At 41.9% G+C, this 16,446-nt stretch overlaps 1 protein-coding gene across 2 annotated transcripts in view; it reads right to left on the reverse strand.

Moving 5' to 3' along the window:
- The window catches only part of WASF2 (WASP family member 2), a 71,486-nt gene that overhangs the window by 13,337 nt on the left and 41,703 nt on the right, over positions 1-16,446 (reverse strand). The window contains exons 1-2 of one of the 2 annotated variants that reach the window (XM_015535705.2): positions 7,987-9,657; positions 6,634-6,806 (exon numbers count right to left, since the gene is read on the reverse strand). In XM_015535705.2, coding sequence (XP_015391191.1) covers positions 6,634-6,763 — 130 coding nt within the window. In that variant the 5' untranslated portion in view covers positions 6,764-6,806; positions 7,987-9,657. Of the gene's footprint in view, positions 1-6,633; positions 6,807-7,986; positions 9,658-16,446 lie in introns of those variants that run through there. The other variant, XM_042995765.1, reaches the window with a different exon arrangement.

Raw genomic sequence — 16,446 nt, forward strand, 5'->3', positions numbered from 1 at the left:
TTCTTGCTAGGAATGAAAAGTGGTACATATGAATAAATATATCATCTGAGTTTCTTAACTTGCAAGGTGAAGGTAGGCAGAAGTCACTGTGCCCAACCAAAAAAACTATTGAGAACTATTTTAAGTAGGCTCTGATTCTTAGCTTTGAAACTACATGTATGCTTAGTCCACACTTGAGGGGAAAAATATTAGTCAAAAGGCCAAAACTGCACCTTCAGGGTGAACTAACTACAGCTCACCTTCCCAGTGTAACCTGGAGAGTAAGGATAAGACCAATCAACAGCATATTTTGAATTGCTGGTAAATTTAGTCGATAAGGAGTTTCTAATCAAGAAGGAACAAGTCTTTGCACACTGAACGATTTTGCGACTTAAACAACCATGGGAAGCTCCTGGGCTCAAAGAACACAAATTGGCAGAGGATCCTATCTGATCCCTGTCCATAATACAGCTAAGTCCTATAAAGACCATACTGCATCATGCTCAACCAGGTAATGGAAAACTGATTGGAAAGCTAAAGCAGAGAAACATGCAGCATTATGTGTGGAAAATAGACCAGGCTCAAAAATATCTGTTAACCAGGGCACCTGGCTGGCTTAGTTGGCAGAGTATGCGACTCTTGATCTCGGGGTCATGAGTTCAAGACCATCTTGGGCATGGAGATTAGTTCAAACAAAACAAAACCTCAATCAATCAATCAATCAATCAATCAACCAGTCAACCGATGAGCTATTCTGGAGGAAAAGAAAACCCCAAATCAACCCACCCTTAGGTCACCAAGAGAGTACCCAGGATTTTCTGTTCCTCAGTGAAGGGAGTAGTGGTAACGTGAGTAGTGGCTGAATGTGGCACAGTGATTTTCAAGATAAAATCTTACCCCCAACATATAAACATGCTAACGTTGAGAATGCTGCTTGAAGAGGGAGTGAGGTGGTGTGAAGGTTTCCCCACTGTCACATCATCCCCTCAGGCCCTGGGCCTACTCAGAACTACAAGATGATGTATGGAAAAAGCAGCAGACTTCAATCAGAAAAGTCTGGATTTAAGTCTCAGTTCTTTCTATTTATACCTGTGTACTCTTCAGCAAGTCACAATGTCTCAGCCTCAGTTTCCTCATCTGTAAAATGGGGATAACTGTATCAACCTTACTAAACTGTCATAGGATTAAACAAGCTAAAAATGTAAGTTGTTACAACGAAATTCTCCCTTATACCGCTCAACCACATCAGATGACTTTCAAGAGTGTATCTAAATATCCTATTTTACACTTACAAGAAATTTAAGATATAATTCCAGTCAGTAATATGATAGCCCCTATTCTTCAAGTACTAAAAACTACTCCAATCTCTGAAAACAGAAGTGTGATACTTATATAGGAGAAAACCAAAGTGCCTTGTACAGAGTTAAATTTCATTCAGATTACCAAGATACACCCATTATCACATCAGGACATTCATAATAGTTATCAAACACATTTTGCAAAAAAGAATCCAGAAGCAGTCTTTAATTTATTTTTTTCCTTAGCAGAACTCTTCAAATGAAAGCCTATGTGGAAATGAACAGGTAAAACTGATTTTTAAAACTGTGAAGTTGCTCTTGTTGAAGTCTGAGTGGGAGTCTTGGAGCCCCCAGGGGCATGGCCCCAGTATGCTCAGAAAACCCAGTATCATAGCATGATTTCTTAATGACCCAAGTGGGGGTTCCATTCTACCAGGTGGTCAGGATACTAATTCAAAAGTGCAGGCTGGCTGGGCTGTGCCTATATCTCCTAAGATATGGCAACCTAGTATGTGCAATGCCAATCTCTCTGCACTGAGGGAAAATAAAAATTCTGGATATGCTATCATGCAGCAATCCAAGGCTGTGGAATTTTTAATTTTATGCCTTATCCACTCCATAATCACACTTTGCCTACTAGGCCAAGAACTTCGGGCTACAGCACACGAAGACAAGGTCATGACTATGAAGTACATATGAACTTGTCCCTGTGCCGCTCTCTGCTAGATGAAATACTAGTCATCTTTGGAGGCCTGGTGTGAATCTACCCTCTTCTAAGAAGCATTCCCTAACTCTCCCTATGCCCCCACACCATGCACTGAATCCCCATACAGAGTACTACTTCCTTCCCTGTGTTCTCTGTGCACTGACAGCATGGAATGGTGGAGAGAACACAGGCACGCATCATTCAACAAACATTTACGGAGCTTCTACTGGGTGCCAGATTCTACACAAGATAAAACACTGGGGTTCAAGGATAAACAAGACGTGATTTCTGCCTTCAGAGAACTTTTAATTTAGTATAAGAGATACAGAAAAGTTTCAACACAATGTGGCAAGTAATGATGTAGCTCAGAGGAGCACTTAGTCCAACCTAGAAGAGATCCTTGAGCTAGGCCTTGCAAGAGCAGCTGCAAGGATGGTGAGGGTACTCCAGGCAGGAAACAGCAAGGGCATCGCATGCAAGTATGAGAGTATGATCTCTCTCACAAATACTATAAGTGATAAATCATTCTTCCTTCCTTTTCCCCCCTCTTTTCCTTCTTTCTCATTAAAAAAAAAAATCTTTTAAAAAGATTATAAAATGGGAGGGGTGCCTGGGTGGCTCAGTCGGTTGGGCATGTGTCCGACTTCAGTTCAGATCATGATCTCATGGTTTGTGAGTTCAAGCCCTGCGTCCTGCTCTGTGCTGACAGCTCAGAGCCTGGAGTCTGCTTCCGATTTTGTGTCTCCCTTTCTCTCTCTGCTCCTCCCCTTCTCATGCTCTCTCTTTCCTTCAAAAATAAATATTAAAATTTTTTTTAATAAAATAAAAAATAAAAGGATTATAAAACGGGAGAAGATGGATGGCAGAAAATGAGATTTGAAAGGAAGGCGGGTCTTGAAAAGTCTTGAATGCCAGGCCAAGAAACTTAAACAATTCCACAGTGAGGAACAGGGGAGATTTCTAACATTTGCACTCTTATGTACGTACATATGTACGTACGTACGTATGTATGTATACATTTATTTTTTGTTCATTCATTCATTCGAGTAGGGGAGCAGGGAAGGGGATAGGGAGAGGGAGAGAGAGAATCTTAAGCAGATTCCTCAGGGCTCGATCTCAACAGCTCAGGGCTCATTATCATAATCTGTGGGATCATGACATAGGCCGAAACCAAGAGTTGGACGTTTAATCGACTGAGCCACCCAGGCACCCTTGTACTCTTATTTTTAAAACACTTTTGGGGCACCTGGGTGGCTCAGATGGTTAAGCATCTGACTCTTGATTTCGTCTCAGGTCGTGATCTCATGGTCATGAGATGGAGCTCTGTGTTAGGCTTCATGATGAGTGTGGAGCCTGTTTGGGATTCTCTTTCTCTGCCCTTTCTCTGCTCTCTCTCAAAATAAACAGACATTAAAAAAACAAAAAACAAAAAACTTTTAAATTGCAAAAGTTAACACAGACTTAACTTTTATTTTATTTTTTTATTTTTATTTTATTTTATTTTTTTTAATTTTTTTTTTTAACGTTTATTTATTTTTGAGACAGAGAGAGACAGAGCATGAACAGGGGAGGGGCAGAGAGAGAGGGAGACACAGAATCCGAAACAGGCTCCAGGCTCTGAGCTGTCAGCAGAGAGCCCGACGCGGGGCTCGAACTCCCGGACTGTGAGATCATGACCTGAGCCGAAGTCGGACGCTTAACCGACCAAGCCACCCAGGCGCCCCACAGACTTAACTTTTAAAAAGTCAAATAATTCAGAATTATAAAAGTAAAAAGTGAAATTTGCATTTTGAGCAGACCACTCTGGCAGGGATACAAGTTTTAAGATTTGTAAGATCTTTAGGTTTATATATTTAAGAGGACTGATAGAGAAAGGGAGGCCAGAGGGAGGCTAAGGCAACAGTTAATTTTATTATTTTTTATTATGTTTGCTTATTTGTGAGAGAGAGAGACAAAGCACAAGTGGAGGAAGAGCAGAGAGAGAGAGACACACAAAATTCCAAGCAGGCTCCAGGCTCTGAGCTGTCAGTGCAGAGCAGGCCACAGGGCTCGAACCCATGAGCCGTGAGATCATGACCTGAGCCAAAGTCGGATGCCCAACCGACTAAGTAACCCAGGCGCCTCTATTTCTTTTTTTAACTTTATTTATTTACTGAGAGAGAGAGAGAGAGAGAGAGAGAGAGAGAGAGAGAGAGAAAGCGCACGCACGCAGGGGTGGGGCAGAGAGAGAGAGAGGGAGACAGAATCCCAAGCAGGCTCTGCACTGTCCGCACAGAGCCTATTGTGGGGCTTGAACTTACAAACTGTGAGATCATGACCTGGGCCGAAGTCAGACACTTAGCCCACTGAGCCACCCAGGCACCCCAAGGGAACAGTTTAGGTGAGAGTTAACGAAGGTCTAAACCAGGGTGGTGTTGGCAGAGACAGAGCAGAGAAATTCTTTGGAAATCTTACTTTACCTCTTACTGGCTGTTGTCTCTCTAGGCAAGTTACTTTTCTGAGCCTTCATTTCTTTACCTGAAAAACGGGAATACCACCACCTACCCTCACAGGATCACTGAATAGATTAAATGAGATCATCTATGTCAAGATCCTATTAAAACCTGGCATAAAGTGGGCAATCAACAAATGTGAGTTCCCCTCTCATCGCCCTCTCCCCTTAAAAATTATTTATTTCTGTCTCCTCTGGTAGATTATAAGCTCCTATAAAGCAGAGACCTTTTTTCTTTAATTTATTTTTTACATTTATTTTTGAGAGACAGAGAGATACAGAGCATGAGCAGGGGAGGGGCAGAGAGAGAAGGAGACCCAGAATCCGAAGCAGGCTCCAGGCTCCGAGCTGTCAGCACAGAGCCCGATGTGGGGCTTGAACCCATGAACCGTGAGATCATGACCTGAGCCGAAGTCAGACGCTCAACTGACTGAGCCACCCAGGCGCCCCTGGCAGAGATCATTTCTTATTATCACTCTATTCCCTCAGCATCTGGCACATAAAATATGTTCAATACATGTTTATTGGATAAAAAAAAAAAAGGGTCAGTTAGCTCTACAGTGTGAGGAAATCTTGTTTCTGTAGGTACAAACCAATCCTGGCCCTCAGATCAGCTTCTTCAAGATGGGAGTGGTCTGATCACAAGTGAGAGAGTGAGCAATGACATCCATCAACACTACCCTGGAAAAACACCTGAGAGAGAGCATAACTCCTGCTGAGTGAGAGTAAGAAGCATCATTAGCTAGATGTCCTTTGTCCTATGGAGAAGGAACCGGTGTGTGATTGACTTGCACCCATTTGGCCTTCTCAGGGTGACAGAAGCAGAAATGATGCTTTTAAGAAGCACTGAGGCTCTCTACAGCCTTCATGTGCTTCCTTGTCAGCTGCACTGCTACTGCACTGCTGTCAATGTTCCTTTGTGTAAGACGGGCACTGGCAGGGTTTCGTTTCTTCGTGACGCCCCATCCAGGTTTCTCTAAACCCTAGATCAACAGAGATGGCCTCTGGAGCTAGGAAAAGGCTTAGGAATCTCAGACCCCATACATCATATGGTCGCAGAACTCTGTCTCCTCAGGCCCCTGTTTTAAAGGCAGGGCCTGTTACTATCTGGGGGAATGCAGGCTTTCCTGATACCCCACTGCCTTCACTAAGGGTAGTAGTGATTCAATAGAAGGGGTGAATGTCTGAAAGAATTCATACCAAGATGCCTTTGCTAAGGAAGATCACTAAAATGGCAATTTGACGAAGGTTCTTATGGGAGCTGGAGCGGCACTAAGACAAACGCAGAGCCTATCCAAGCGTCTGCCCTTCCCCTACCTCAGCTTCAAACAAAGTCAGCTTGATTCACAATGAAATCCAAACCATGCACGTACTCCACCCTAGGCAGTCTCATTCATTCTTGCCAATTAAAACAACAACAACAACAACAACAAAAATATCATTGAGCTGGCTTTCCCTCAACTCCAAAACAGACTGGGCTAACAACCGTCTTCTTGCTAGAGAAGAACGGCTCCAGCTACACTTTGTGTCATTGTGTGTTCATGCAGCTTGCAAAATTCCCAATACCCTAGAGACTGCAAAAGTAATTTGCACCCTGAACTTGGACCTGGGGGCTTGCAGCACAATTAAATGTGTACCGGGGTACACAAGTCAGCTAGAATCTGAGTGCATGTTTGCTTTACTCTTCTTTGGGAAGAAAAGTTGGGGGAGGGGGTGTAGGGTAGAGAAAGACTATTGGCACATTTGAGGCTTCAACAAAGTCAGCTACATTGAACAGCTCGTGCAATTACGGGCACATTCCCCAACCCAAGATACTGCTCTGTGAACCTCCCACTTTACACACAGAGAATTCTGCTCTGTCATTCCATCTGCAGTTTCTGCTGCAGCCCTTCCTGCCACCCTTCCCACAGATTTCTTTTGAAGCAGGTGGAGGGGGAGGTGGAGGGAACCTAGAGGGTGGTGGTAGATGAAGAAAAGGTTGAGGGGAAGAATTCTGTACCAAAAATGAACCTCTCTTTGGGGAGAGGGGGAGGGATACATTTTCGCATTACCTAGGGAAGGCAGATGGGGGAGAAATAGGAGCACGGGAGGAGAAGGAAACTAAATAAAGAGCACCAACGACCCCTGAGGGCAAAGCACAGGCTCTCTGCGGCACTCACTCAGGCTGCCCAGCTGTCGGATGACATTTGCCAGGGTGATGTTGGTCACGCATTCCAGCTCGCTTCTAACGCTAGGCAACGTCTGACGGCACAGGTGCCTTGGCTCGATGTTCCTCGTTACTAACGGCATGGTGGACCTGCTTCAGGCAATGTTCTGAATGATGAAAAACAACCTAAAAAAGAAATAACAGGAAAGTATTACTCAACCACAAATTCCAGGCACACTAGGGCTGTGCGAGTCTTTTTTTTCTTTTGTCTTGTTCTGATCTAAAACAGCTTTAAAAAAAATCTCTCCCCCATCATTTCTTCTTTTTTAAGCTCCCCCCGCCCCAATCTTTAAGGTTTGCTATTAGAAGGCTTGCCGGATCAGTTTAGAAATTCTGAACTAGTGACTGCTGGCTGAGTTACACAGGCAGCATAAAAACCTAAAAACCTTAAAATAACAACGACGCTCCAACCAACAAGAGTCTCCAGAGGCAAGGAGGCATGGTCAGAAAACAGTCCATTCAGCAGGCTCTGGATAGTACGGACAGATCCTATCCTTGGTGTGTCCATAATCAGGACAGATCAGATTCCAGATGATCAATTATAAGGATCAAAAAAGAGCTGCTGTCATCTGATCATCTCCACAACGGAAATTAAGTTGCCAATAGCAATTCCATTGATCTACATCAGGACATAACTTCTCCAGTTCTTCCCTGATGGATGACTGTTAATGTACAACTAAACGCTAGCTGCCAGTGTCTATTAACACTACTAAAGTTTAGCCTGTGAATTGACAGAATTAAAGAATATCAAGGAAAATTTTACACGTTCAATATGTCAAACATGATGCTAAAGCAAACTGTGCTCTAAGATTCCCTAGTCCTTTCTCATCTACCCAAGAGCTCCCTTTCTCTCTCATATTCGTATCCGGATCAACACACCTGGGCCAAAAGGCTCTTGAGCCGGCAGGAAGTGTCTGGAGCAGATCCGGAAACCTTCCAGTTACCGTTTCTTATCCTGTCAGCTGAGCCCCTTTCCCTAGGAAATCCCCACCACTTCAGGTTCATGCTGAGCTATTGTTTTAGAATTAGATTACCAAATTCCTAGCTTTACAAGGATAGGAGGAGGTTTTAGTCTCAACAAAATGGGTATGACTACAGCCAAGGCATACCAGGCTGTTCCTGTTTCTGTATCTCGTGAAACTAAAGAAATTTAAAACAGCCTAATGGTTTTCATGCTAGGGAAAATGCAAATTCACTTCAAACGAAAAGGTAAAGCATAAAGGTAACACACCCAAGTCCCCAGTATTCCCAATTCTTCATTTAATTAAAACGAAAAAAAAAAAAAAGGCAAAACAGGTTTACTTACATCAAATCTTAAAACACCAGCTCATCACCAAAAAAAGTTGATTGTGAATACAAAAAGCTAAGTATTACAAATCTTAGAAGTGAACCAACATATTGTCTGACCAAAAGAAAAAGGAAAAAAAAAAGCCCTTCAGGCTCAAAGGGGGAGTAGAACCCTTTGGAACAGACTGCTCCTTGTTATGGACATTCTGATCTACTAAGAGTAAAAATAAAACAGGAAGCCAGCAGCTTGGGGAACAAGATTTCCTGTCACCAACAGCAACAGCCCAAGAACCAAGAGAATCAGCTGTTTGCTCATAACTCTGAACCTCCCTTTAATAGTCACTGTGTGGCAGCTGTGCCTATCTTTGGGGTGCAGAGGTGTTTCCTGAATATTTGTCTACTGTCTAAGGAAATAATTTTCATTCCGTTCCTCTGCTAAATTCCCCTTTGACTCAACAGGTTTTCTAATCCAAACTCTGGACTCTCCCTTCCAGTTGAACTCCTCTTCTCTACATGGTGCAGAGGTACTAAGATGCAATCATTAGTAACTAACTCACTGGTGAAAGAGTTTAGAACAAGAAAGGAGGCAGGAGGTTGCAAATGAAAGAACCTCACAGGGCTCTGTACACCATCCTCTGGATGCTCTTATACTCTCAAATTTCAAGCTTTCTGGAAGAATCAAATTCGATGGTACAGCCAGAGATGATTGAAAACAGCCACTGTGGCTCCCTCTATTAGCAATCATTTCAGTACTTGTTCCAGCTTCTCAGAGGAGCTAAAGGAGCCAGATCCCCTTGAAATTGTACATCAAATGTGGCCACTGACAAGGCATTCCAGATGTTCTCTCTGGACACCTAATGGAAACTGGATTCCAGATGGCTAGGTACATGTAGAACTGGGGGCCAGGAGGAGGTTCTTGTAACACCTTGGTACTTTAGAATTTATACTTTCCCAAGGGCCTTGAGTAAGCAGAACACAAATGGAGTCAACTCTACGTCATATGGTGGGGGGAGGGGGGATGGGATACAAGTTTCCAATAGCAAGATGGCTTCTTATCACTAAAAAAACCAGTTCCCACAACCAGCTAGAGAGTGTAGAGGCCACTTTTAGGCAAACAGGCTTGAGCAATGGAACGCAGAAACAGGGCCACAGTGACCACCTGGTTGAATACAGACAGACCCATCAGGTAACCCCCTCAAAATATCCGTAGGCCCTGAATGACCAACGGGCTACTTGCAACTAGGCACAGCTACCAAAAATGGGAGAATTCCATATGTCCCCATACCTCCTTCACCTTCCCTCTTTAAAAACAGCCTCTATACCTCTATACCTCATTACAGACAGCCTTCCCCTGGCTGTCCTCCCCACTGTTCCCCTATGGTGTATTCAATAAACTTCCATCTCCTTTGTTCTGCCTTGGGTGAATTCTTGGCACTGCCTGCACCATCAGCTTCCACCTGATCAGTGATCATTTGGGGCCCTCATCTGATTGGGAGAGACACCCCATTTAGACACCACAGACAGTACTCAAGAAATGACAATATGTCAATATCTATCAAGACAAAACAAACAGAAAAGTAAATCTGCTACTAAAAAAAACCACTTAATATGTTTCAGAACCACCAATGAGAAACAAGATTCCCTGTTATACGGAATTACCTGAATCACTGTTCATTTTCCTTTTGGATAATCAAAGTTAATTATATTTTGGGGCACCTGGGTGGCTCAGCCAGTTCGATGTCTGACTTCAGCTCATGATCTCATGGCTCGTGAGTTCGAGCCCTGAGTCGGGCTCTGTGCTGACAGCTTAGAGCCTGGATGGAGCCTGCTTCCAATTCTGTGTCTCCCTCTCTCTATGCCCCTCCCCTGCTCGTGCACTGTCTCCTTCTCTCTCTCTCTCTCTCAAAAATAAACAAGAACCTTAAAAAAAATTTTTTAAGTTAGTTATATTCACCATAAGAAGTATGGAATTATGCATGATCTGAAACACAACAGTAACTTCGTTAGGAAAAAAAAAAAAAGCCTACATTCCAGTGAAGATAAACTTAGAAATGGGCAAAGACTCTCAAGGCTCTTGACTCAACTCAGCTTCAAGTTGTGCCATTCAAACATACTAGGGTTAGTACCGTGACTCTGATAACCTTACTAGCTATGTGATCTTGGGCAATTTTCCTGGAGACATTAAATAATGTAACATACATAAAATGTCTACTACAAGGCTAAATAAAAAGGTAGTTATTTTGTAGTCCATGGACCCTAGGAAAATCTTACTGTAAAATCAACTTTATGCATTGATAAATATTTTTAAACACCCTCAACTATAGACATATTGTGTGGTAGAACGCAAAGATGAACGTAAAGATGAAACAAATGTAAAGATGAAACCCTGGACTTAAATGAAATTTACTGAGGTTTATTTCCTCCAGAGGTTGCTCCCAGCCAGGCTTCTGGACCTCCCGAAGAACACACATTCTCTCTCTCTCCACTCTTTCACACTGAGTTCCTCATCTGATCCACAGAACAAAGAAAATGATTAGAGTGACTATTTTCTCAATTCTCCTCAAGACCGTACATAACTACTAGCACCATTCCAGATGCATTGGAGAAAAAGTTAATACATTATATACAATGGATGCCTAATGGCATTAGGGTTTAATTCTCTCATGGAAATCCAGTTGAGAAAGGCTCCTCTATCATCAGTAGTCATTTAGTGGAAAATCTGTGGAGTACTGGGTGTTGAGAAACCACCGTATTAAGGAAGTAACATGGCCAAATTTGCATTTTAGACAAGTCATTCTAACAGAAGCAAAGAAGTTATATTTGGGCAGGAGAAGGCTGGAGATAAATAGATCAGTTGGGACTCTTCACAGGTTAAGACAATGACAAGAGAAATGGAGAGGCCCACTACAGCTAGCAAATATGAATGAGGACAGGTTGTAGGGGTAAGGCTAACTCTTCAGTCCTATTTGCTACTCTCTCAATAGGTTTGTACAGTTATACTCACAAAGTGATAAGACATATGTCTCTTTTTAAAAGTATCATGAAAAGGGGTAGTAAATGTTAGTGTCAGTGACAGAAAAAAAGAGAAAGTGAAGAAAACCAAGAAAGTAGTGGTTCTTAGATGCCAAAAGAAGTTTTGGAGCCATGAAAGAGTGAATGACCTGTCTTCCAGGATCAATAAAGTTCTGGGGCACCTGGGTGGCTGAGTGGGCTAAGTGTCTTACACTTTTTTTTTTTAAACGTTTTATTATTTTTTTGAGAGACACAACAGAGTGCGAACAGGGAGGGGCAGAGAGAGAGACACACACAGAATCGGAAGCAGGCTCCAGGTTCTGAGCTGTCAGCACAGAGCTCGACGTGGGGCTCGAACTCACAAACTGCAAGATCATGACCTAAGCCAAAGTCCAACACTTAACCAACTCAGACACCCAGGCTCCCCAAGCGTCTGATACTTGATTTCAGTTCAGGTCATGATCTCAGGGTCCTGAGATCGAGCCCTGTGTCGGGCTCTGCGCTGAGTATGGAGCCTGCCTAAGACTCTCCCTCTGTCCCTTTCCATTGCTCACACACATTTCCCCTCTCTCAAAAACAACAACAGCAAAACAAACAAAAAAATAAAGTTCTTTTTCAGTTATATTTTACTTTGATTAGGGAATTATATGCTATAATGATATTTGCTAATATGGGGTTTGAGAAGGTCTTACACCTTGGGAGATGTTACACAGGAGAGGACTGACCACTGCGGAGATAAAAGTTATAGAGAAACAGACTTCAGTTTAGCTAGTTCCTTTTAATTAGAGCAGTCCTATATTAGAATGGGTTCTCTTCAGAGGTTATGAGTTCCCAGTACAGTCCTGTGGATGACCAGCTATCAGGAATGTTGCAGGAGACATTCCCAGACTGTAGGATGTTGATGTTGAGAGGTCAGATTGGATGACTTCTACAATGTCTTCTAAATCAAAGATGATTGATATAATTCTCACTCTGGGCTTCAGTTTCCTCATCTGCAAAATAAAGAGACTAAGCTAGATGATTTTTAAGAAGTTCTAAAATTTCTAGATTTGCTTCTAAGTTGCTATAACCTCCTTACTTGGCCAACATGGACTTGCATTCTGAACACAAGGCCTGAAGTAGGTCTAAGAACTGTAGAGAGGGATGGGTCATGGCTATGAATCAAACCCTCCTCCACATCTAGATTCATCTAGTTACCAGGACCTGCAGGATACAGAATGGTCCAAAGGACGTTTCAGACAGAGCCCCAAGGTTAAGTTATTTACATCCTGGGCGGCTCCCAGGCTGATCTGGGAGTTGGCTATCCAAGTAAGTCCAAAGGAAAAACTGGCTTTGGAACAGTTCCAGACATGCAGCCAGACTCAGTAGCAACCCCATCTTTACTCCTGGCTATTTTCAGCTTAAGGGACTTGAGAATGAGTCTGAGAACAAGTAAAAGACTTTAGGCATCCCTCCCTAGCCATGACCTGGCAGTATATGGACCAGTCTAGACTGTCAGTACCATGGCAGAATTCATGCTTTGAAATGGAGACTGGATGAGGTATTCTCTAAGGTCCCTTCAAACAGTAAGATTCTACAGGCCTATATATTAGAAGTTATCACAAAATACTTATATATAACATGTGGTCAGTGTAAAGTCAAAAGGAGACTTTGACATCTACCCTACACTCTCACAACTCTGATTCCAACACCGTGAAGCAGAATTGGGGTGAGGTGAAAAAGACAGAGGGTGGAAGAAGGTCATAAAGGAAGGCTACATGTGAGGGAGGACACATTCATCTTTACCCCACTCTGAATTCCTGTTATTACCAGGACAGAAGACAAATTACTGCTCATTCTGGTAGTAATATTTATTACTAGCTATTTATTATAAATAAATATACAATGCTTCATTTAGAGCCAAGGTCACTGACAACACCTGCAGATTTCTATGGTTCCATCCCAAAACAAGTATATCTGAGCTATAGCAATAACCATAACAACAGAAATGCTTCTCAAGGCAGTTCCTCTTTGAAACATACCCCCAAAATGCTGATCAGCAGTAGCAGGGGATGAGAACATGTGGGGATGTTATATGTGTGACAATTAGGACTTCTGCTTTCACTTCAGCATTTCCCACTGTTCTACAGTTAACAGCAATTTGGATGGGGGCCTATGAGAAGAGCTTTACTTTGTAGACCAGTTTCCTCTTTCAAGAGACAAATTTCTTGCATTCCACAGGGGTTCAAAATCCCAATTGAAAAGTCAAATAATCATTTGATTTCAAAATGACAGACAATACACAGACTTACTGTAATCTAAATCTGTCTACAAAAATGTTTAAAGAAGTATGAATTTACTGTTGCATACAGCAGTCCTCACAACTATGCAACAACCACAAGGAAGAATGCCTCATTATAGACTTAAGCATCCACCCACTTCCTGTTGAAATACTGGGTGAGGCTGAACCTACAAATATAACTAGACTCTTTCTAAACACAAAGCATTACTGACAAATCAGTTTAGGTCACTAACGTCCAAGAGAGATAGCAAGACAGAAATGAAACTCCTTTGGTTGACAGAGAAAGTATCTGACTGGGAGAACCAAAAAAGTTATCTGTGATCCAAAACCAGGAGAAGTTTCCAATTTCCTAAAGTAATGACAAAGGTGATGAACCTACATTCAATAAACCTAAGGCTCCTTCTTGTCCTGATTTGGTTTTGGGCAAGTGGTCCAGGAAACAGGACTTCTAAACTCCAGTATTTTACTCCTTGAGCACACTATGGATCTATCAAGGACCATTCATACCTGGTAATTCCCTAAATTTCTATTACACTTTGGGGGCAATACCACCTTTTGTTCTTACCTTTATTACTCTTCAGGCTCTAATCATAGCTTTGCTCTTAAAGCTAAAACTGGGGGATCACCTTCACCTCTAAAATTGTTTTTTTCTAGTATAAACTATTCCACAGACAACTGCTTCTTTACTGGTGGAAATTAGGCTCTTTTAGTGTTGTCCATCTGGTTGTCCAAAAGAAAATACATTTAAACAGTAGACCTGGAACTTAGATTCTAGTTCTTAAATTTTGTTAATGTTTTACTTATTTTTGAGAGACATAGAGTGAGAAAGAGTGCAAGCAGGGAAGGGAAGATAACAGAAGATCTGAAGTGGACTATGTGCTGAGAGCAGCAAGCCCGATGTGGGGCTTGAACTCGTGAACTGTAAGATCATGACCTGAGCGGATGTCAAATGCTCAACCAACTGAGCCACCCAGGCGCCCCTGGATTCTAGTTCTTAATCTAATGATGACTGGCAAATGGGGGGAGAATTTCAATTCACCCTTCTAGTTCAGCTTTGGGCTGCCCTAAAAAAAAAAAATCTCAAAAGATGCTAATATAAAACTGAGATTTTGTTTGCAAAGTATTCTGATCTCCAAAGAAAAGATTTATTCACATAAAATATTTCTTGTATCTCCATCCTGGCCCAAGTTCCCTGTTATGTATCCACTTATAATATACAAGGTCTACAATGTTATCACTGATGACTTTCAGCCACAAACACAAAACTCATTTCACATTCCCAATCTATTGCCAATTTCTAGCAATACCCAATTCATCAAAATGGAATGGTTTGAAATACGCCAAACTATCCATCCATCTAAATGGGCTTACTTCTACTGACTGAATACATATAAATTATGAATGATTTTACTTAGAAATGGAGAAATCTTACCCCTGGTATTTGTAGGTACTCAAGTACCAGATTCCTTTCAGCTGTAGTCATTAATTCAGCATTGAATTCATACAGGAGTCTAGCATGAAAAACAACTAAGCTCCTCTGAAAAACAAACACCAACATACAAACCAAAACAAAACAAAGCATCAAACCTCAACAAATCAGTTCACAAGATTACTAGAAATATGCCACTAACTCACACAAGCCCCAACAAAGTATTCTTCACTTGTAAGAGCTTCCTTTTTTTATTTTTCGCCAATGACAAAGTGATCTCCAGTTACTGGTGCCTAAAAACCTGAGATAAGAGGGTAGATACAAAATGCATTCCTCTCCAAATACCCAGGCTTGAGTACCTGTGAGTAAGCCAAACCTGGGCATGTGCTACATATGGGAACACACAGTTGGTTTTTATGGAAGAATGTCTAAATCCCACTTTACTATCTTACTCAAAGATAAAGTGGATGGGACTAAGTGCAACCTTTCTTTCTTGGTTCCTGCAAGTAGCAGTGAGTATTGCACTAGGTTAAGCTCCCTATAGACAGGTCACTGGCACAACCACTGGTGATTAGATACAGAGGTGGGTTTGAAAAAGAGGGAGAAAGGAGATAGTCAGAGCCAAACCACACATCAGGCACTGAGTCTCATTTCATCCTGCCAGCTGTCTAACCATTCATTTTAATCCCTATGATGCCTCACTTCGTATTTCAAGCTTCTCTCTGGGATGGAAAGGCCAAAAAAGAAACTGACTTTACACAACTGAGAAAGGCCAGGGGGAAAAAGGTTGCAGAGCAACAACAAAAAAGGAGATTCAGCAAAATGTTTTGCTGACAGCTCAGGGCAACGTACAAACACACCGTGTGGTCATGGAGCAGGCAGAAGCAGCAGTCCTGGATGTGACTGTTAATATACCAACTTAAGTAAGGAGGGAGACCTAGCAATGACAATCGCATCTGAACACCAGGAAGTGGAATTATGGAGCAAACTGCAATTCCATATCAACTGTTCTATTCTGCCAGCTGTAACAAGAATTCATTCCTGAAAAAGTGTCACACACTCATCTGTCACTAATAGCCAAGCCGCCAGCAACTAAGAGTCAGCAGCAAAGGGCAGCTGTACATCTACTTCCTCTCACAAGGTCTATTCACCACTCAAAATATGGAATTTATAAGGAAAAGTCCTTGAACAGAGGGAAAGTAAGTACCCATTCTTTTTTTTCTACCCTCAGTTTACTAAGCAGTTACCAAAGCCGTCAAAACCTAATAAGCAGTGGTGTAGAGTAGCAAGAGCATGGACAGTAAGAGGCAGAGGTGTGGGTTTCAATTCCCAACTGCCAAATTTTAGCTTTGGGACCTTGGTAAGCAGTATAATCTCTCAGTCTGTTTCCTAATCTGTTAAATTAGTATAATGATTCCTAGTTTGTAAGGTTGTTATGACGAAAAATAAAATAATGCATGTGTAAAATGCTTAACACAGTGCCTGGCACAAAACAATTATAGTAATAGTCCTAGTGATGGGTACCTGGCTGACTCGACGAGTAGAGCATGTGACTCTTGATCTCCAGTCAATGATAACGTTGGACACAGAGCTTACTTTAAAAAAAATAGTGATTTCTGTTGTAGTCATAGCAGTAGTAGTGGAAGTACGAGTTCCACACATATCTAGCATTTAACTACATGCCAGGCACTGTTCTAAATGTTTTTTTTTTTTAAGATGTAGTGACTTTAAACTTTTTTTTAAAGTTTATTTTTATT

The sequence above is a fragment of the Panthera tigris genome, chromosome C1 (genome assembly GCF_018350195.1).
Source record: "Panthera tigris isolate Pti1 chromosome C1, P.tigris_Pti1_mat1.1, whole genome shotgun sequence".
NCBI classification, from domain to species: Eukaryota; Metazoa; Chordata; class Mammalia; order Carnivora; family Felidae; genus Panthera; species Panthera tigris.